General features: G+C 37.0%; 1 protein-coding gene across 1 annotated transcript in view; it reads right to left on the reverse strand.

Moving 5' to 3' along the window:
* Positions 1 to 91: 91 nt before the first annotated feature.
* The window catches only part of LOC137385485 (cGMP-dependent protein kinase 1-like), a 30,422-nt gene continuing 6,823 nt past the window's right edge, over positions 92 to 23,690 (reverse strand). The window contains exons 4-16 of the mRNA XM_068071955.1: positions 16,795 to 16,961; positions 14,627 to 14,740; positions 13,893 to 13,998; positions 13,288 to 13,351; positions 12,281 to 12,522; positions 11,820 to 11,888; positions 11,383 to 11,521; positions 9,382 to 9,521; positions 7,960 to 8,049; positions 7,050 to 7,191; positions 5,664 to 5,827; positions 4,050 to 4,235; positions 92 to 465 (exon numbers count right to left, since the gene is read on the reverse strand). Coding sequence (XP_067928056.1) covers positions 300 to 465; positions 4,050 to 4,235; positions 5,664 to 5,827; positions 7,050 to 7,191; positions 7,960 to 8,049; positions 9,382 to 9,521; positions 11,383 to 11,521; positions 11,820 to 11,888; positions 12,281 to 12,522; positions 13,288 to 13,351; positions 13,893 to 13,998; positions 14,627 to 14,740; positions 16,795 to 16,961 — 1,789 coding nt within the window. The 3' untranslated portion in view covers positions 92 to 299. The remainder of the gene's footprint in view (positions 466 to 4,049; positions 4,236 to 5,663; positions 5,828 to 7,049; positions 7,192 to 7,959; positions 8,050 to 9,381; positions 9,522 to 11,382; positions 11,522 to 11,819; positions 11,889 to 12,280; positions 12,523 to 13,287; positions 13,352 to 13,892; positions 13,999 to 14,626; positions 14,741 to 16,794; positions 16,962 to 23,690) is intronic.

The raw sequence follows: 23,690 nt of genomic DNA on the forward strand, positions 1-23,690 counted from the left end.
ATATTTCTAATAGAGATTAGCTCACTAGCCAACCATCCTTAGAGAAAATAATTGATAGCTAAATATAAATGTTATATCAACATATATAATGCAACTAGGCCTTTTAGTAATAAAAATAGCCTTAACATATAGATGAAAATGTGCATATAAAATATAATAGACTAATGTTAACCTCTAGTAAACTAATTAACCGAGAAGAAAAATATCAAAAATTTGTTTAACAAGCAATAATAGGTAATATATCATTCATACATATATGAAAGTAAGTCTCTGGTATATTAGTATCTCTCGTTATAAGTCTAAAAGTCATCATCCCAGCCAGAGAGCTCATCGGGAGGCATTGTGACATCACCATTGTATCGGTCAAAGTTTGAGGTGTCAAAATTGTCTATTACTTTGCGTTTAAGAGGTGTAGTCGCCATATTCCTCTTCTCCAGGCCTTCCCAGTCAAAACCTTGAAACCACCTGCAAGCAATAAGTGGTTGAAAGTGTAGTTCAACAATTTAACAACTGTTCTTGTTTGACAAGTTATCAGCGGCAACAATTTCTCTGAAACGAAAAGATTGAATAAGGAGAGAAGTTCAGCAGCTACATGCCATGTAGGTATAAATATAATAATTAGCTAAGCATTGGTGTGAAACCAAAATTATCACCATCAACAAAATCATATGATCATTGAAGTTGTCTTCTCGTATATTAGTAAATAACCCGGCTTCACACTCTTCAGATTACTGTATAATAACTCTACAACATTCTTATGCAATGGTATTGATTGAAGAACCCAGTGTTGAAAGAGCCAAATTCGCATTCTCGACAAAGTCAACAACCATTTTAGACCTGGCCAAGCTAATTAATCATAATTATCATGTCAAAAGGCCCAGTAAGCTTCCTTGACATAAAAATTGTATGGAAAATCAGCTGGGTCAAATCTAAAATGTTGTCTACATTTTGCAACCTATTAACTTGAAAAGTGTGATTTGTGCGCATTATTGGGTTCTTCATTTAGAATATGTCACAAGGGTGGCACTCAATAACATATTCGCTAAACTCATTATTTGCTAAAAATCAGAGATGGTAGTATTACGCCAATAGAATCATGCGCAGTTCATGGTGTGTGTGTGCAAACCCTTCAGGATGAAGTATGATAACTGTTTTGCTTACTGCAAGCAGAGACTGTGCATTTGCAAAAGTGTTGCTGTACAAACAGTAGCTCTGCGATCTGGGCTAGACAAGTCTAAGTTCAGTGGCAGGGAGCCACGACCACCAGAGAGATGTCTAGCTTCAGAGAGCAATTTAGGGTTGTATGCCATTCCGGTGGCTTTTTCAAAGAATTGAACCAGAACTTGTTGTTCACAGACCACGCGTTCAAGACCACTAGGCTATGGCTTTTGCTGGTGAACAGGCAATCCTCAAATTCCTTAAGTCTTAGCTTTGGGAATGCACAAAATGTTGTAGACACTTGTAAGTAAATATTAGACAAACTGTGTATTGGCAAAGTTAGCACAAAATATAGAAAATATTTGAAGGTAAAAGTTCAAACCATTTTCACTTAATGTGAAAAAAAAACTTGGCTTTCAAATATAGAAATACCAGGTACAGTACAAATTATGATCGTATTGATTAATCAAAAAAATGAAAAATGAACAAAACAATCATCTTATGGCTGCTAGAATAGTATTAGTCTGTTGAACAATTTGCTGTTAAAGCTCTCCACAACCACCTCAGCATACAAAATTTTCAACTTACATAAATTTAAGCACATATTTGACTTTACGTCTGCTAATTTCCAACATACGACTTTGGAAGTGTTTCGAAAATGCAGTATGTAAGTGAAAGTGATAAGGTTGCTGAAAACGAAAAATGAAATACAAAAAATAGAAACATAATAAACAAGTTTGTAAGCCAAGTTGGCTAAGACTTGACCTTGACCTAGCATATGCTAAAGTTGCTCCGTGTATCTTTATCACCAAATCTGCATTCGGACCTACGCAACACCAAGCTATACTTCCACTTTTTGCGTTTCCATGGTGAAACATCAATAAAAATCTCTGTTTAATGATTACTGATACGCTGGCAGTCTCGTCCAACCTGAGAGATCATCGTGTAATAACAATGAGCACGATTATTCCATGACGCTGCAAGATGGTTCTGTGATGCAGTTGGTAGCATGCCTGTTTGCCAAACCAGATATCTGAGTTTGATTCCACTTGGTGAATCTTTTTATCTACCTAATAAAAGCTTTCAGCGTAGCTACGGACACACAGACAGACATGACTCTTATTATAGTAAAGATTAACACCTTCAGTCACTTATACATAATTCAGTTTTCTACGCAGTTCTATATAATAATACATTTTTATCAATGCTATGTGCAATTATCTCACATATTTATCGCGAATATTTTCCTACAAATCTTGCAATTATTTGGTTAGTAAAAGTATGACTGTACGTGTCATATGAGCAGTAGTTTAGTATAACCCTTAAACTCTGTTAGTTGCAGGTACTAAATGTAACCAGCAGCTCACCCGGTTACTCTGCTCACCAAGCTTAACGATATGAGGCTGTCATTGGGAAAAATAACACAAATTGTCAAAACATAAAGGTTAACTGACATAATTTTGAAGTTATATCTATTTATAACAATATCCTAATAACAATTAGTTTTTCTGCATATATTGTGATGTTAGAAGAAAAAACAACCAGTTTTGGAACAAAAAACACGATGCGAGCCTCAAGCCAAGACATTAAGAGATTTGGTTGGTAAAACATAGATGTACGAATTTATGATGTCAATGTCAACGATTAGCCATTCATATACGCTTTCTCCCATCTAGTCGCATTGCTAAATCGTTATGATTACCCAACATGGCAGATAATTGTAACACAAGGTCGAAGCAAATTTCAAAAATAAAGTGCTCCCTCGGGTTACAATGACCCTGTTATACGATTTTTTCACCCTACAAATTAGAACACGATGATTTCTCACCCTCTCTATACGAAATATTTTTCACCGTACCATGTCAACAAAGATTTTATTTGAAATTTGAATTTGACTGTCGGTGTGTTGAATGCGTCGGAATAACAAATATGTTGATATGCTATTCGCTCGCTAAAATCCCTCACACAACATATAAGAGATACGACGCCCGATCTCTCTCAGTTCAGCATTAATAATTATTGTGAAAACGAAACTGGAAACAGATAAGTGATACAGTTTTAGCTGATGAAAAAGTTTGAAATTCAGCAAATAATTAAAAATACAAAAACTTAGCTTTAAGTATGTGTTTAGTACGATAAATTAATGTAAATTAAATTCAATGTTTATGTTATGCATCTGCCTCAAAGGCAAGAACTTCCTACAATATGCACTGCACATAGTAAAGTTACATTTTATTGCAGAACATAACCACTAAACACACTAAAGTTACTGTAGGTAACTATAGTTATTACGGTTAACATATTATTTTGTTACTAAATTTTAATGTACAGTACGTATATAGAATTTTGATGATTGTTACCAGGGGAAGTTTGCATTACATATTTACTAATGGTTTCTATATCACTCTACGAAATTTGTCATGTTGTGTAAAGCTAGCAAGAGATTCTTCCTTACACAATTTGAATATTTAAATAACTGACCTTAATGATTAGATAATCCTAAAAGTCATATGTTTAAAATCTACCATCGCAAGCTCTGCTTCCATGAATAAGGAACTTGAAAGGACAGTTATTTAAAGAATGTCGTTCAAAACAAGAGCTATTTTAATATAATCATATAGCATCGCAGCCGTTTTTAGTCAATATTTTACAACGATTGTGAATATCTCTGTCAATTTTTACAACTTGAAAATGTTAATAAAACCTGGTAATTGGTTGAAATTACACAAAAATATTATTTAAACCGCAATCTGTAATGTTATCGCTAATGCAATAATATTTTTTGCTGTCATTGACTTATAAATCTCAAGGCAAACCAATCCTATAACAATGCGCTGCAATTAGAATATAAATCGATGATAATAAACAAATCTAGAAAGTGCCAGACTTACTTGTGTTTCATGATGTCTGAGAGACCATTCTTCTGGTAGCCGAGCCTGTCAGATGGAATAGTCCTGCAGAGCCTTTTGATAATATTTTGCGCATTTTTACTGACTTTCTTGGGAAAGTCCAATGCATCGATGCCTTTAAGTATGATGTTATATGTTTTCATTGGGTCAGAGGCAGCGAAGGGTGGCCTGAAGAGACGAGGCAGAAAAAATACATAACAAATCATGAGGTCAGTGATTGAGAATAAATAGAAATTGGAAAGTAAAAAAGTCCAACTTCATACCTGCCGGCAAACTTGTGCGCTGGTGATCATTACAAATAAAATACATAAACTGCTTAACGATCTAGTTAAATAAACATTCAGATTATTTGCTGTCATACAATATCATAAATCAGACAGAAACTTAATTGTAGAACCAAACATTTTTAAATCACGCCGACGATATACAAAGGATTTGAAAGGAAATTGAAAATAATAATGTAGATCTGGCGGATCTGTTAGAGTGTGAGTAGCTATAAGCAACTACAAGTGAAATACAAAGCTTTTTAAAAATAGTTCCAGGTGCACCGTATTATTCCTTTTTAGATTACTCTGTATTACTTTAAACAACTAAGTCTTAGAGCTTCATTAAATAAAAAAGAATCCTGCACTTGAATGATTTTCAACACACAAATTCATCGTTTGGGAAATATTAGGGGTTTGTACATTCATGTAACATATATCGGTTAAACAATGTGCTATAAGAAAAGTCCAGGTACAAATAAAATACATGTTAGCATAGTTATTTAGGTTTATTCCTTTATAGTGCACAATAATTGGCAAGTTGTAACAGAACATCATAAGCTAGGAAGACACGTTTTAATTCCTATAGTATATAGCAATGAGAAGGGTTACAAAGAATAATCTCTTGGCAACCTTTGAAGACCACAAAATATAAAAGTTTTGTTTATCCTGGTAATTGGTAGAAACTTTACGTAAATATCCGAACTTAAATTAGTAGCTTAAACTGCCTAAACCTCTCTCATGATATTTCAGAAGAGAAGAAAACACATAAAACATTGGAGTTGTGCGCTTTTTACAAATACAAATTATATGTATTTTGTTTTTCAGCATCAAGCTTGCTAATATTACTCATATAGAGCTTTCATTGTTGAATGAAAGAATTGTACATAAATAATTTAAAAAAAATTAAAACAGTGTGGTATCAGCATTATCTAAAATAGAATTGACACAATCTTTTTAAAAGGCTTTATGACGTAAAATTAACACTTTTATTTTATGATGATCCTGATTAGATGGTGCTGATTGAATGGAACAGCTGCAGGCAAACATTTTCTTTTCTACTTGAGTTGGAAAATAATGGCCATAGTGTTTGCTGTCAGTTCAAGCTACCCAGAGTAGGCAGCATAATAAGGATGAACGAAGTTAATAGACACATTTTTACGAAAATGATTCAGCAGTGAAACCGGTTGAAACTGGTTGATTTGAAAATGATTCGTCGGTAAAACCGGTTGATTTGTTGGCAAGAAAAGGTTCGCCGGGTCCTTAGACAATCGTTTGACTTTCATAGGAGTATAAGTACAAGTACAAGGTACTTATGTATTCCTTTGCTTACAGGCCAGTAGTGAGCTCAAATATGAGAATGCCAATAGCCCACACATCAACAGCGTGATCATGACCTTTGTTGAGTATGATCTCAGGTGCCACATATTCCGGTGTTCCACAGAATGTCCATGTTTTCTTCCCAGCTGGCACATACTTAGCAAAGCCAAAGTCAACCTGCACAAGCATAATATAACAATGCAATTACTAATATGTGAATGCATTTATTGTTAAATTTTGTTACAAAGTAAACGGAAATATGCACAGATACCCTTGTATTGGTTAGAGGCGTCCATGACAGCTTCTAGGCATGGTGGAAGAAATTAATTAACTTTCTGTTTTAACAGCTAAGTAAGAGTTGAAATTTGAGAAATTCATAATCTTAAGATTTCAAGAGAGTGAGTCTAGCGCAGCTCAAGTATTTTATAAGTTTATCACTTTACTAATTTGTAAAGGAGTGGGAGAATTCCACATATCATACCAAGACTACATTTCTTCCCTAGTTTTAAGATTTCAAGAGAGTGAGTCTAACACAGCTGATAGTAATATATGAGTTCATTTTGCTAACTTGAGAGAGAGAGAGTGGGAGAGAGAGGGGGGGAGAGAGAGAGGGGGAGAGAGAGAGGGGGAGGGAGGGGGGAGGGAGGGGGAGGGAGAGAGGGAGGGGGGAGAGGGAGAGAGGGGGAGAGAGGGGAGGGAATGGGAAAGAGAGGGAGAGAGGGGGAGAGGGAGAGAGAGAGACTCTAATACAGCTGATAGTAATTTATAAGTTTATCGCTTTACTAACTTGTAAACATATCATAACAAAACTACGTTTCTTCTCAATCTAACAGGTATGTGTACGTATTTAGATCTGAGCTCTATAAAACTATGTGTTCATGTCTTCTTATAAACTCACAAAACACAATGTCTGTGGTTTATTGTTCATGGATTCTAATCAAAATGATGTGAGCATTGGGAGGGCTAGACTATGATACTAAATAAAACTAGCATGAGATCCACTCAGTGTTTGAGAAATTATCAAAACAGCCTCAGAATCGTCTACACTTGTAAGTCATATGCGAGTGTGTCCGCATAACACTTCTATTAATATGCTACCGGTATATTCAACGAGCTTTGCATAAGAGCCATGGTCTGCTGATTATCCCTGCTGATGGGCAGTAAAACCAAGTACCGTAAAACCTCTAACTGAACGCCATAGAGGGTGGCGCTCTATTTTTTAACCCTTCTTTCGTAGTGGCGGTCAAATAGAGATGACGTTCAATTAGAGGTTTCACGGTAATTTGAGCAAATAGATGCTACGAACTTAGAAACCGAACTCAAAAAGAATAATGACATATGCAAGAGACAACGAATAAAATTCCTACTAAAACCAATAAACAAAGTCTGAAACACCAACCAGCTTCACGTAGCCATCTCTGGTGACTAGAAGATTTTCTGGCTTGAGATCTCTGTAGATGATGCCGAGGGAATGAAGGTACTGCAGGGCCTTGATAACACAGGCTACAGCAAACCTGGCTGTGTTGTCATCAAAATAACTCCTAAAGTTACAACCAATAAGTGAACCAGAGGACAACAGTTTGATCTATCAGGGAGGTAACATCTTGCTCTTTCCTCAAAAACTATTTTTTACATTTAGAATCAAAGTGATACTCAAATGTGGCGTTACCAACGATACAAAAAATGCCTGGTCTAATCTAGCAAGAGGTATATATCGCATACATAGGCCTACAAAATAGTTTGTGTATGCACCCATGTGCAGGCCCATCTGTGTGTGCTCATCCATGTGTGCCTGCCCGTGTGAGCCTACCCGTGTGAGCCTACCCGTGTGTGCCTGCCCATGCGTACCCACTCATGTGTGCCAGCCCGTGTGAGCCTGCCCGTGTGTGCCTGCCCATGCGTGCCCACTCATGTGTGCACATGTAAATGAAAAAGCATAAACTAATGTTCGTCTTGAGATATACGTGCTCAAGTATTGAAATGTTCCACTTGTGGGTATTGCTAGTAGCGACAATGAGCGACAAGCACGTGCAGAGGAGGGGAAGAAAATTCACTAATTAAAGATATAAAGCAACTGTGTTTCTATATTCAATTAATCTAATATTTTACTATCTAACAAAAACTATTTGATGTGAAATTAATGATAATCACAATGTTAGTTAAAACCTGCCATACGAGACATTTCATACTTGCATGTATAATTAGAGAAGAATCACAGGTTCCCAGTCTAATTTTATGGTTTCCGAAAGGTTTATATAACTTAAAGTTCCATGGTCAGCAGGCTATGCGCTAGATTTCTCTGAACTTACATATCTCTGAGGATCGTCCAGAGCTCTCCACCAAGGCAGACCTCCATCAACATATAGACAAACTTTTTATCTTTGAATGTTTTGTACACCCTTCAAATTGAAGCAGAGGAACCAATAATACAGCACGCTTGCGCTGAAGTAATAAACAGATCATTGTCAAGGATATTTTTATGGATAATCTATTAACACAAAAGCAATGATGCAACATAAATTGTCAATCAACACTAACACAATCTTGTCTCTACTAAAGAAATTTCAGCTAACAGGCATAATCTATTGTTTTAATAATTTGCTGTAGCTCCATGTATATACAATTATACACACAGTTAAAGATCACTAGACGCGCGCCGAGACATACCCGAGTCGAGGCATACCCATGCACCGTAACTCTTTTTTTACCAATATAAATTTTTTTACTTGGGACATAATTAAATATTCGGTAAAACTTGATATTTGACGCTGGCGCATACAAGTTGGCACGGCTTTTGAACCACAGTCTATAAAAATATTCTGATATCAAATTAATCAGCACACAATTTCACATCAGCTGATGCCATAACAAAGCTAAAAATGAATGAAGAATGACCTCGGACACGTTCTCGACCCCTCGTTTGCTACTACCATGTGTAACAAATTAAGCATGTTCAAAATTAGATGAGTCTTCAATACTACTATAGCTCGCAGCATTATTATTATTATTATTACTGCAAAAGATTTAGTAATCACTGCCACTAGTACTATTACTCAACAGATAATCATCAGAAATCAATTGATCTACAATAACGCAGGCAGACATTTGTTTCATTTCACGTAAATACAGACCCGATAAGCTGATTAATTAACTATTCACTAGTCAAAAGCGTTTTGTACGAAGCCTACTAAATCCACACCATGCAACGATTGGCCATACGCAAACGCTGTGCCAACTCGCACTACGCAATGAGTTAAACTAGATACAAAAACAGGTGACCACAACTCTTACTGTCCATCAGTAAAAGCATGCCAAACTACATCAGCTTTTTCTTGTGTTATTGACATGGCCACATCATTTTCATGTCCTTTCTGACAAAAATTGTGTACAACATTGAAGTACCTGAGAAGTCCAAACCGCGGAAAAAATAAAAGGAGTTCTCCAGCAACAGCAAAGTGCTAATAACAATGCACAGAATGCTGGCAGCAATCAATGGGCACTGCTGACAATAATGCAAGAATCTGTTAGAATCTGTCAGTAATGTATGTTTTTTCTCTCTTCACTAACATAACTAATTATAATTTTATAAAACTCAAAATTTATTAAAATTATAATTTTTCCTCTGTCTAGATTTGGTGGCTCTAAGGCTACCATACCTAGCTTACCTAACTAGAAAGTACCTAGCTTACAATCTAGACTCTAGAGGATGACAACTAGTGTACGGATGATACCTGACTATGTAGGGAGAGCGACATGTCATCATCACTCTCTTCTCACTGAAGATGTGATCCTGCTGTCGTGTCTCCACCACATGCTGCTTTTTGAGACTCTTTAGGGCAAACGTTTTAGTTTTGTCCTTTTTGTGCTGAACCTGTTAGTATGCAGTTATATCATGGAATCAAGAGAAATCTCACAAACAGCAACAATGTTAATCGTTATTTAAAACTGTTTTTTTCCAATTTAAAATGGAAAGCAGATTTTTCTAGAATTCATTACTATCACTAATTTAGCCCCTGGCACCATGGGTAATATTTACACATACAGGTTATGATGTTTAGCAGTGATTATTATTATAATAGCACCATCCTCTATCGATTAAAACATCACCTGTCAATGTTATTCTTACAGATTGTTGGTGTATTAGAGTTTTAAAATGTGATATCTGAAAAGTCCTGTAACTATGAAATTTCTGTTTTAAACTTTTAATGTTGTTCATAAAATAAAACTAATCAAATGACATCTGTACTTAATATTTGGAATTATTAATTAATTCTTTCAGTTAGTAAGCTGAGATTTCTGCCCCAAGGCAAGCGCCATTTTCACACAAAGACTATTTATTTATCTTTAATGTGTTTCTGCGTAAGCAATCACACGACCTCAACTATCAGAGAGCGCACAACTGACCAATCACCCGCCCTCAACTATCAGATAGCGCACAACTGACCAATCACCCGCCCTCAACTATCAGAGAGCGCACAACTGACCAATCACCCGCCCTCAACTATCAGAGAGTGCACAACTGACCAATCACCCGCCCTCAACTATGAGAGAGTGCACAACTGACCAATCACAAACAGCCTCTAACGCCATCACAAGCACAACTTTGGGCATTAGCAATATTGGGTATTAGCAATATCGTTGTTGCTGTTGAGAAAATACAAGATGGGCTACCAAGTAGAACCATCAGATGTGAGCAAACCTTAAATGATGACCTTGTTGTGGCCATTATCTTAACCAAACAAATTTCCACTAGATTAAAACATAGAATTACGCAGGCTTTTTGTTACCTAAGGCAAGACTACTCCTAATTAAACACGCGCACCTATATTAATAAATCCCACTTTGCCATTGTGTGTGTCTGTCTGTTAGTCTGTCTACATTGCATTTCTACATTTTTTGGTCATTTCTACAAGTTTTGATCGATCTCATCGAAACTTCACACGCATGTGTTCCATGCCTTCATCCAGGTCAGTAAAAATATTTGGTTTTAAAACTCCGCCTGGTTCCCGAGAACCAGCCTCTTATACACCCACCTGCAGGATATCTGATTAGATAATGAAAGAAACTTCGGGCATCGCTGTGCTTACAGCTAATTCAAAATATATACAACATAGGCCTATACAATATATATAAAATATACAATATATATAACATATACAATATATATAACATATACAATATATATAACATATACAATATATATAACATATAAAATATATATAACATATACAATATATACAACATATACAATATATATAACATATACAATATATATAACATATACAATATATATAACATATACAATATATATAACATATACAATATATATACCATATACAATATATATAACATATACAATATATATAACATATACAATATATACAACATATACAATATATATACCATATACAATATATATAGGCTAACATATACAATATATATAACATATACAATATATATAACATATACAATATATATAACATATACAATATATATAACATATACAGTATATATAACATATACAATATATACAACATATACAATATATATAACATATACAATATATACAAGTTCATCCTTTGACTGCAGATGAAATCACAATGGATGATGAAACTTGCCTGTACACACGGTAATCATATAACACTGAGCCTGTGGCAGGTTAAGCACATGAAACTATTTGAACCCAGTTTATGCCAACAACGCAAGTGGAAGTGACCTGAAATAAACCTCACCAGCTCGACTCTTCCGAAACCTCCGATACCAAGGGTAGAAATAATATCAAGATCGCTCATTTGTATCGACCTGAACTCTGCATCGATGACAGGAATAGGCAATCCCTTATCTAACCCGTTACTCGACACATCAGCTTTCCTGTAAAATTATATGTGTGACAAATCCTAGCAGCAGCCGTATTGCTGTACAACTACTAAGTTGCTTCAAGGTCCCTTCATTCTTTTAGATAACTCTATTAAATAACTCTATTGAAGAACTAAAAGTAACAAAGTCTTGATAGTAGTAATCACTTTTCTATATGAGCCTCAAGGTAGTGAGGCAGTAAATTTAATATAATAAGAACCGTCGAAACTGGAGTTATCTTTCCTCGCAGATCTAGCCATAAATTTTTTTGCAGTCAAAGGAGTAGTAACAGTCAAAGCTGTTAACTACTTACCATTTCGCTAGTCTCTCCCCATCACGGTAGTCTATGTCTGTCAAGCCCCCTATCAAACTTGTGAAGGCCCTAAAATACACAGAAGCAGTTATGGCAGATTCATGAATGGAAAGAATATTAATGGATGCCTTTCATCATGACACGAACACCACAAGACAGACTAAAATTACAGCGGCTTTCATCATAATTTCAATAAGATCGCCTTTAACCTCTATTTGAACAAAAGCATTGCTAAGATGTAAGCTAATTAGGTTACAATTGCAAAATTCATATTTCAAATAGTCTAAGATAAATGTACCTTTATACACAACTTTCACAAAAGCTACGTTATTCCCAAAGCTTGTAACAAGCTGTGCAGCCCATATAATGATAAGCCGAATGCTAGTACGAAAGTTCCCTCTGCATGCAACCATGCATGGTTGGTTTAAAAGATTTTGATTGAACAATCTGGCTTGACTCACTCTCTATTTAAGGTGAGCAGCTCAACTCCGGGATGGCATGCAATCACATTCGCTGTCCGCCGGTCCTCATTCAGCAGAGCCTTCTCTCCGAAATACTCTCCTCGACCGAGTTCTCGAATCTCCTTCGGATTTTCGAAGCCCAAAACCTTCTGAGTGACCTTGACCTTTCCATCTGATATTATATAGAAAGTGTCTCCAACTTCGCCTTCTCGCACAATATACTGCTCAGATTCCAACAGGTCCTAAAATAGGAAAAAAGGATAAGATACTAGTCTTGCTCATCCAGGCCTTCATTGTCACAAAGTTATCAAGAAATTCTGTTATAAAGTTCTTTTTCATGGAACAATTTTAAAATAGTGCCTTTAAAATACTAAACTGATTGTGTGACAGCCAAGGTCTACAAATATCCGTCAATGATATGTAAAATACTCTTCTACAAGCTCCTCAAAATCTTTGTGATACAATACGTGACTACAGTATTTCCTCGTCACTTCACGGCTCGTCTTTTAGTACTTCCCAGTAAAACAATGTTCATTAAAAAATAAAAAACAAAAATAATATTAATCAAAAAAATTGAAATACACAACTAAAATATATACACATACATGAATCTCGTTTATGTTTATAAACATGAATCTCTTTCATGTTTATAAACATGAATCTCTTTCATGTTTATAAGCGTGAATCTCTTTCATGTTTATAAACATGTAACATCCTTCTCGCAACGAACCCGGTTAATCACAAGTACAAATATTCAGACCAGAACTTCAATTTATTTACTTATTAATTTGTTATATAGGAAATAATGCAATATGTTTAGAAATCAGTTTAAGTGTTCTGGTGTTAAAATTTTGGCTCATACATATACTGTACTTTCAAAAATTAGTCTCTATTTTGCGGATTTTTACTTATCGCGAGGAACGCCGATCCGTATTAACCCACGAAAAGTGAGATATGACTGTAACAGATAACTACAAAAATATCTAAATCTCTATCTATCATCTCACCGCTTCAAGAAGATCTGCTATTTTAGCCAACTTCTCCCCACTCAGGTTCTTTAGGTGAGTGACACTACAAAACAAGTGCTTGACATACAAATCAGCTGTTTGTAAGGTTAAAATAGCTTCTTCAACAATCGATCTACAGACAGTACACAAAATGACCTTGTATGTAAAAGTTTATAGCCTGGACATGAAGCCTGAGCAGCTTGCATCTCTGGAGTTGACAAGAACACAAATCTGGACAAGCTTGCAACTGGCCAGGGTTGTGTGACTAGGATAAGCTTGCATTGGCAAGCATACAAGCTATATAAGGTTGCATAAATTCTTTATTTATAAACGAAATCAGGATTTCTATGAAAGCTAGAAAAGTCAATTTCACGCACAGATTTTAGAAATAGTGGATAAACCAGATCCAACAGAGAGATGCGTGTAAATACTATGAAGATAGTCTTGCATCGAATTATATACAGTTTCTGATTGGACAGCTACATATGACTTTTTGCAACAACGAACAATAGTTAGTATTAAAAAATTTCCTTTCACATTTGCCAAACCCAAATGGCTTCTATATCAATAATCGAAAAAGATGGGGTACCCGCTTGTCCCCTCACCTCTTAAGGAACTCCATCCGCTCCTTCTGTCTCTTAATGCCTGTATGCATCATTATAGCTTGAAACACTTTCCGCTCGAGAGCCCAAATCTTTGCATCTTTTACAGCTACCAACAATAAAAGTACAGAGAAATGCATACATGAACAAAAATGGATTAAGACTTCCTACGACAGCAATCAACACTAGTAACTTGATAAAAAGTTTTCAATTTTTTGTTGAAAAAAACTAGATTTTAAAGAAGGACCCGGCAAGGTGAATAATAAAAAAAGATACTTTTTATGGAGATAATAGAATGATCTTTGATGTGAATAATAAGGAGAGACCTTTGATGTGGATAATAATGAGACCTTTGATATGGATAATAGAGAGACTCTTGATGTGAATAAATAAAAAATATATAAACTATTGATGTGGATAACAGAGACTCTTGATGCGGATAATATAGAGACATTTGATGTGGATAACAGAGACTCTTGATGTGCATAATAAGGAGACTTGATGTTGATCATAAGGAGAAATTTTTTATGCGGATAATAAAAAACCTTTGATATGGATAATAAAACGACCTTTGATGTGGATAATAAGACTTGATGTGGATAATAAAGAGAGACTTTTGATCCGGATAATAGAAAAACCTTCATTATCAATAATAGAAAAACCATTGATATGGATAATAGAGAGACCTTTCATGTGGATAACAAAGAGACCTTTAAGTGCAGATAATAAAAAGATACCTTTGATTGAGGCTGTTCGTGTGCAGCCATAGAGAATAGCCAACTCCCCGAATGCCTGACCTGGCTGCATCTCACCAAGAACGCTATCATTCTTCAAAACTTGCAATGTTCCTTCTACAATGTTTCCATGAAATAAATGCAAAGCATACATGAACATCAACTTTTTTCCAACTGTATTGACTTATGCCACCAGGGCTAATTCAGGGGCAACAACTCATATAGAGAAACTCAACAAAACAAGATAAAATGCTAGCTGATTGCAGTATTGCCGAAAGTAGGCCATAAAATGATCTAATTGGTAAAAACTTCTTCAGTTGGTATTGTTAATCACTTTATGAGTCTATACATACTGTTTACCCAAGGATTACCCTGAATTCCACAAGCAAACGCAGCAGACAGGTTAGTGTGGATATTACATCAAAGCGCAAAAGATATTAGCCTTCATCTATAGCTGTACAACTGTTGCTAGGGATAAGTATAGACTACACCTGTTAGGGGTAAGTATAGACTACAACTGCTAGAGGTAAGTATAGACTACAACTGCTAGAGGTATATATAGACTACAACTGCTAGAGGTATGTATAAACTAGAACTGCTAGGGGTATGTATAGACTACACCTGTCAGGGGTAAGTATAGACTACAACTGCTAGAGGTATGTATAGACTAGAACTGCTAGGGGTAAGTATAGACTACAACTGCTAGGGGTAAGTATAGACTACAACTGCTAGAGGTATATATAGACTACAACTGTTAGGGGTATATATAGACTACAACTGCTAGGGGTAAGTATAGACTACAATTGCTAGAGGTATATATATAGACTACAACTGTTAGGGGTATATATAGACTACAACTGCTAGGGGTAAGTATAGACTACAACTGCTAGAGGTATGCATAGACTACAACTGCTAGGGGTAAGTATAGACTACAACTGCTAGGGGTAAGTATAGACTACAACTGCTAGAGGTATATATAGACTACAACTGTTAGGGGTATATATAGACTACAACTGCTAGGGGTAAGTATAGACTACAACTGCTAGGGGTATGTATAGACTACAACTGCTAGGGGTATGTATAGACTACAACTGCTAGAGGTATGTATAGACTACAACTGCTAGAGGTATGTATAAACTAGAACTGCTAGGGGTATGTATAGACTACACCTGTCAGGGGTAAGTATAGACTACAACTGCTAGAGGTATGTATAGACTAGAACTGCTAGGGGTAAGTATAGACTACAACTGCTAGGGGTAAGTATAGACTACAACTGCTAGAGGTATATATAGACTACAACTGTTAGGGGTATATATAGACTACAACTGCTAGGGGTAAGTATAGACTACAATTGCTAGAGGTATATATATAGACTACAACTGTTAGGGGTATATATAGACTACAACTGCTAGGGGTAAGTATAGACTACAACTGCTAGAGGTATGCATAGACTACAACTGCTAGGGGTAAGTATAGACTACAACTGCTAGGGGTAAGTATAGACTACAACTGCTAGAGGTATATATAGACTACAACTGTTAGGGGTATATATAGACTACAACTGCTAGGGGTAAGTATAGACTACAACTGCTAGGGGTATGTATAGACTACAACTGCTAGGGGTATGTATAGACTACAACTGCTAGAGGTATGTATAGACTACAACTGCTAGGGGTATGTATAGACTACAACTGTTAGGGGTATGTATAGACTAGAACTGCTAGGGGTATGTATAGACTACAACTGCTAGGGGTATATATAGACTACAACTGCTAGGGGTAAGTATAGACTACAACTGCTAGGAGTATGTATAGACTACAACTGCTAGGGGTATGTATAGACTACAACTGCTAGAGGTATGTATAGACTACAACTGCTAGGGGTATGTATAGACTACAACTGTTAGGGATGTATAGACTAGAACTGCTAGGGGTATGTATAGACTACAACTGTTAGGGGTATGTATAGACTAGAACTGCTAGGGGTATGTATAGACTAGAACTGCTAGGGGTATGTATAGACTACACCTGTTAGGGGTAAGTATAGACTACAACTGCTAGAGGTATGTATAGACTACAACTGTTAGGGGTATGTATAGACTACAACTGATAGAGGTATATATAGACTACAACTGTGCATGCGCTTGATTTGCGCATGGTGAAAAACCGTACCTGCAGAAACATAGAAGTGATCACCAGCCTCATTCTCTTTAATTATATAGTTGCCTTCTTGGACACGCTCCTCATACATACAGTTGACTATTTCATGTACCTGACTCTTGTCCAGATTCTTAAGAAAATCATTATTCCTGAGGGCTGTCTTAATAAGATGTTTGGAGCTGCAAGAGAAGACAATAACTAATTGTGAAACAATTTGACTCCATCAACCATCAGCTGTTTAAAAAGGAAGAAAGTTGTCTAAGATATAGCGAGAGTCAGCGCATAGGTATAATAATTCAGAACAACAGTTAGATATATAATATGATTGTGACGTTTTCAATATCTAATTTATTACTAATTTCTCAACTGTCTAAAACAATGTAATAATAACTTTAATATAACATTGTTTTAGACAGATTATATATTTCTACAGCTTCAACATACATTAGAAGGATCGACCATACACAGCTTCAGCAACAATCATAGTGAGCTGAGCAGTGTAAATAAATAGAAAAAAACGAATTAAAGAGAAAAAATTATTTCTATTCGTGGATTGCAAATAATGAATTGAAACGTATAGCAGTTATGGCTAAATACTCAGACAGTTATGACTAAATACTCAGACAGTTATGACTAAATACTCCGACAGTTATGACTAAATACTCAGAGAGTTACGACTAAATACTCAGACAGCTATGACTAAATACTCAGACAGTTATGACTAAATACTCAGACAGTTATGACTAAATACTCAGACAGTTATGACTAAGTACTCAGAGAGTTACGACTAAATACTCAGGCAGTTAGGAATAAATACTCAGACAGTTATGACTAAATACTCAGACAGTTATGACTAAATACTCAGACAGTTATGACTAAATACTCAGACAGTTACGACTAAGTACTCAGAGAGTTACGACTAAATCCTCAGGCAGTTAGGAATAAATACTCAGACAGTTATGACTAAATACTCACACAGTTATGACTAATCACTCAGAGAGTTATGACTGAATACTCAGACAATAACAAAGCTTGTGTTTATACCCAACCCTTGGCAAAGGTTTGGGTCAAATAAAATGACACCCTGTAAATCTAAAGCAATCCATTTTTTAAAGCTTTTCAAATTTGTCATTTCAAAGATTTAGCAAGAACTATTGAGTCAAAAAAAAGGAAACAACGCAAAAAAAACGCCCAGTTTCAGTTTTGCAACACAACACAGAATCGTATAACTCAAAACTGTCTATTGAGGGAATTGAAGGTGGCGCCTAACACCTCCCGCAGCTGACTGTTTAAACAAATTACCAAAGTTTGACGATTAAAAAGGCATAAAATTGACAGTCCCTAAAAAGTACCCCATTTACTCTTTTCATCGTGATCAGTAAAGCAAATCTAGTGAAGATGATGCGTAGCAAGGCTGTGCCATTTGAGCATGCTCATTCCTATTGCTGGAAGTCATTGATGAGTCGTGTTGAATGTGTATATTCATTAAGCAAAAGTTCTGGTTGGCATTATTATTTTTAAATAGGCTTATGATAGTTATTTTTTTCTAATTACCAACACAACAAAAGTTATTTCACCTAGTTGAAGTCTACCTACAAAGACTCAACTTTCTAACAGTGATGTCGACGACTGATGGACAAGCAATGCAAATGTCACGAGACTTATATGTGGAGATGCTCTTTAAAAACTGGTCACCCTTTCCGGGTGCTCAAATAGACTTCCTGGCGGCGGCCATTGGCAGCTTGAATGTCAATTAAAGTGCAACTGAACTGAGTACACTATGGACTAAGCTAATTTTGTGTCCAATTAAATGTTGCTTAAAAACGGTCACAGAAAAAGTGATCAGGAAAACTTTCGAGGTCAAACAACCCCTGTGGCTAGGTCGGAATTACCTTTCTCCTCACAATGTAAGACGCTCTATAGCTCGTGATAACCATTCATATCTTTAATTATGTATTAGCAACAAAAAGCAAATAGAAAACCATCAATAATGAACAGAAGACCAGTTGACTATTGACATTACAACTCTCGATCAGAGGGCAAACACTCCCAGCTCTGTCTCTCAGCAAATATATACGAGACTCATTAGCTTACATACGTCAATCAATGTTGGTTCTTGTCGACAGCTTCCATGACATGCCTGACAAGTGTTTGTCGCCTTGGGAACAAATTATCCATTCATTCCTTAGACTGCAAATCTACACATTTTTTTAAATGTAAATTTTTCCACTTTTTCAACCTATACAATAAATGAGTAAAATGGTGAAAGCATTCTCTATAGCAGGATCAATCTGCGCTTGAAAATATTTACATATCTATGCGTAAGGCGCTAAAACTTATTGTTTAGGTAAGTAGTCAAACTAATTATGAATAGTAATTTAGCGACAGTTTGGTTCTAGAAGGCTAGCAAAGTAACTCCTGTGGAGCCCACATGTCAAACAAGCACACTTTGGAACATTCTGGAATACTTTATGTACAGGTTGAGACAGTGGGGTGTAGAATTATGGCAGCTCTCTAACATTTGCTAGCAAAATCTACACATACAACCTTCATTAATAAGTATTGTTTATCATTCCATAACAAAATATGTCAGAATTGATAATATATATGCTAAAACCTGAATGGTTGGTTTATCAAACCAAAATGAAAAAGTTTGTTTTCTCGCTTATCAAAATACAAGCCTCAGCTTTTGCATAAACAATGGAGACGACTCCAGAATGGCAGACTTGAGACAAATGATGGTGAAGCTGAACAGAGTTAAACCAAACAGAGAAAAGCTGATCGACATTGAAGCCCTTTCTTTATATTGTCAAAAAATAATGGCTCATGGAAACATAGTGATAAGGGCCAACCAACCCAGGGAAACATAGTGATAGGGGCCAACCAACCCATAGAAACATAGTGATAGGGGCCAACCAACCCATAGAAACATAGTGATAGGGGTCAACCAACCTATAGAAACATAGTGATAGGGGCCAACCAACCCATAGAAACATAGTGATAGGGGCCAACCAACCCATAGAAACACAGTGATAGGGGTCAACCAACCCATAGAAACATAGTGATAGGGGTCAACCAACCCATAGAAACACAGTGATAGGGGCCAACCAACCCATAGAAACATAGTGATAGGGGCCAACCAACCCATAGAAACATAGTGATAGGGGTCAACCAACCCATAGAAACATAGTGATAGGGGTCAACCAACCCATAGAAACACAGTGATAGGGGCCAACCAACTCATAGAAACATAGTGATAGGGGCCAACCAACCCATAGAAACATAGTGATAGGGGCCAACCAACCCATAGAAACATAGTGATAGGGGCCAACCAACCCATAGAAACATGGTGATAGGGGTCAACCAACCCATAGAAACATAGTGATAGGGGCCAACCAACCCATAGAAACATAGTGATAGGGGTCAACCAACCTATAGAAACACAGTGATAGGGGCCAACCAACTCATAGAAACATAGTGATAGGGGTCAACCAACCCATAGAAACATGGTGATAGGGGTCAACCAACCCATAGAAACATAGTGATAGGGGCCAACCAACCCATAGAAACACAGTGATAGGGGCCAACCAACCCATAGAAACATAGTGATAAGGGCCAACCAACCCATAGAAACACAGTGATAGGGGCCAACCAACCCATAGAAACATAGTGATAGGGGTCAACCAACCTATAGAAACACAGTGATAGGGGCCAACCAACTCATAGAAACATAGTGATAGGGGCCAACCAACCCATAGAAACATAGTGATAGGGGTCAACCAACCCATAGAAACATAGTGATAGGGGTCAACTAACCCATAGAAACATAGTGATAGGGGCCAACCAACCCATAGAAACATAGTGATAAGGGCCAACCAACCCATAGAAACATAGTGATAGGGGTCAACCAACCTATAGAAACATAGTGATAGGGGCCAACCAACCCATAGAAACATAGTGATAGGGGTCAACCAACCTATAGAAACATAGTGATAGGGGCCAACCAACCCATAGAAACATAGTGATAGGGGTCAACCAACCTATAGAAACATAGTGATAGGGGCCAACCAACCCATAGAAACATAGTGATAGGGGTCAACCAACCCATAGAAACACAGTGATAGGGGCCAACCAACCCATAGAAACATAGTGATAGGGGCCAACCAACCCATAGAAACATAGTGATAGGGGCCAACCAACCCATAGAAACATAGTGATAGGGGTCAACCAACCCATAGAAACATAGTGATAGGGGTCAACCAACCCATAGAAACACAGTGATAGGGGCCAACCAACCCATAGAAACATAGTGATAGGGGCCAACCAACCCATAGAAACAGTGATAGGGGCCAACCAGCCCATAGAAACATGGTGATAGGGGTCAACCAACCCATAGAAACATAGTGATAGAGGCCAACCAACCTATAGAAACATAGTGATAGGGGCCAACCAACCCATAGAAACATAGTGATAGGGGCCAACCAACCCATAGAAACATGGTGATAGGGGCCAACCAACCCATAGAAACATAGTGATAGGGGTCAACCAACCCATAGAAACATAGTGATATACTAACTTTCTACATAGTGAAAGTGTAGTGACACCTAGGTGCACCAGTGCCGAAGTGCTACGCTGAGCTGACAAGCCGATCGATGCCAGAGCGATGGTTGTGCGACGCATCAAGGCTGTATCCTTGAAAGGTTTCAAGTCAAAACAGATAGATTACAGCATTTAAATGACAAGAATATCTGCATAGGAAGCCACCGGTTATCAAGATCTACTTGCAAGTGCAACGCCGTTGGTCGTTAAGGCTGCTTCCATCGGAAAAGGATTTCACATCGCACGGTTGTTTCACTTCTCAACAGCGACACTGAATCATGACAGAATGAGAGTGAAAATGGCTGTTTCCACGATGGTATTGCAGCACCATATGTGAGTGTGTTGTTACGCTATCATTTTATGGAAACTCAGTAATAGCAGCCAACAAGTAAATGGAAACCAAGTTATAGGGGCAACCCAGTTCACAGAAACATAGTTATAGGAGCAACCCAGTTCACAGAAACATAGTTATAGGGGCAACCCAGTTCACAGACATATAGTTATAGGGACCATGGTTAAAAATTTTTCCTATTCACAGAAATTATTTCAATACTTGAGGGATCTAGTCTTTATACAACTGACATAGTAATAACTGTACCTAGCATTATTTGGCGACAATCCTTCATTTTTTTCTTGACGCCATTTTATCGTTGTCAGCCATCTTTATAGACAATTTGATCGTTAAAAACACAAAGCTTTTGCAATTAACTTTTGAAAACGATGCTTTTGTTTGCGACTTTTTTATTAAAGTATCAGAACAACACAAAAAAGTAAAGTACTATTAAATAAAAGGATAACGATCGTTTTCTACAAATATGGTGGCTTTTTCGTGAACGAGCGCATGTGCAAAGGGCTTGATGACGTCAAAAAAACCATGGTATTCGATGGTCACCATATAATGCTAGGCAAATCTGGTAGCTGTTATTGCTGAGTGATCCTAAACATACCACAATTTTCTTGTCTTAATGATTCAAATACATGTATTGTAGTTCCTATCACGAGGCTATTGAGCCCTTTCCCTACACTTGATTGAAACCATCATCTCACTCAAATACAAACTCAGTTTTTTGTTTAAGGCCCACATTGGGGGCCTAGAATTGTAGGTTGCTTGTTTAAACAATGCTTTTTCAACCTACCATGACAGCACCGGGACGAACCATGACACACCTCCTAATGTCATATAACATCCCTAATCAAGATATCAAGTCTTGTGTTACAGACAAGCATCCTGCAAGTTATATACAAATATGCCAGTTGGTGCTAAGTACTCTTCACTGCCATACTCATTGCCTCTCATCTGCTCTCTTCTTCCTTAGATAACTAGGCCAACTGACAACTTGTCCAATATATGTTTTCATATACTGTTTTGTGAACATTACACCATACCGGCTAGTAGCGTCCAACAAAAGAACATAAACTAAAGACTGGTATCGTCGTGTGTCAGGTCCTCTAGGTGAGTATTCGTCGAGTATGCGTGCAACATGGCTGAGGAGGTGCAAATATGTCGGAAATATTGCAGCTGTCAAACTTGACCGATATTTAGCCAAACATCAACGACCGTCTGCACGATATGCACCATTTCGGCAATGGTGATTGACTGTCGTGAATTGCTTGATTTATATTTCCCTTCATGATAGTTGCTGCAGGACTACAGTACTTTTCGGACTATTAGCCGCTACATTTTTTCTGACGTTTTGGGCCATGCGGCTTATATAAGGGTGCGGCTATTCTGCGGCTTTTTCTTTCACCGCTAGAGCGCATTAACCAGATTCTCTGGTTAGTGCGCCTTTAGCGGTGAAAGAAAATACGAAACAATGCGTAACGGTACTGTTCCGTTAGACACTAGGTTAAAAAGCGTCAGTCACTACGAAACAGTGTCGTTAGGCACTGTTCGGTTTTAAACAGCAGAGTTGCTGCCGCGTTAAAAAGCACCGTCCTGAGTTCTGCGGCCTATACAAAGGTGCGGCCTATGTATTGTTTTATTATCGTTTTTTGGAAAATGAAGCAGATGCGGCTTCTATACGGGTGCGGTTTATAGTCCGAAAATTACAGTAGTATTTCATCGTTTCCATGACCATATTGGGCCATGAGAACACTGCGTCGTAGACTATGTGCCAATTAAGAGTGGATGGGTTTGTGATAGTGTGATCATAGGTGTTAATCCCCAATGAACAACCAATGTATTGTAGGATTAATGGCGGCATGCTGCGATATAGCGTGAACTGGCCTTTAGTCTGGTGTCGATACACCGCAGACAATTATAATTAGACAAACTTAGACCGGCTATAACATTTTGGATGCTATTGCTA

Source organism: Watersipora subatra, chromosome 1 (assembly GCF_963576615.1).
Source record: "Watersipora subatra chromosome 1, tzWatSuba1.1, whole genome shotgun sequence".
Lineage (NCBI taxonomy): Eukaryota > Metazoa > Bryozoa > Gymnolaemata > Cheilostomatida > Watersiporidae > Watersipora > Watersipora subatra.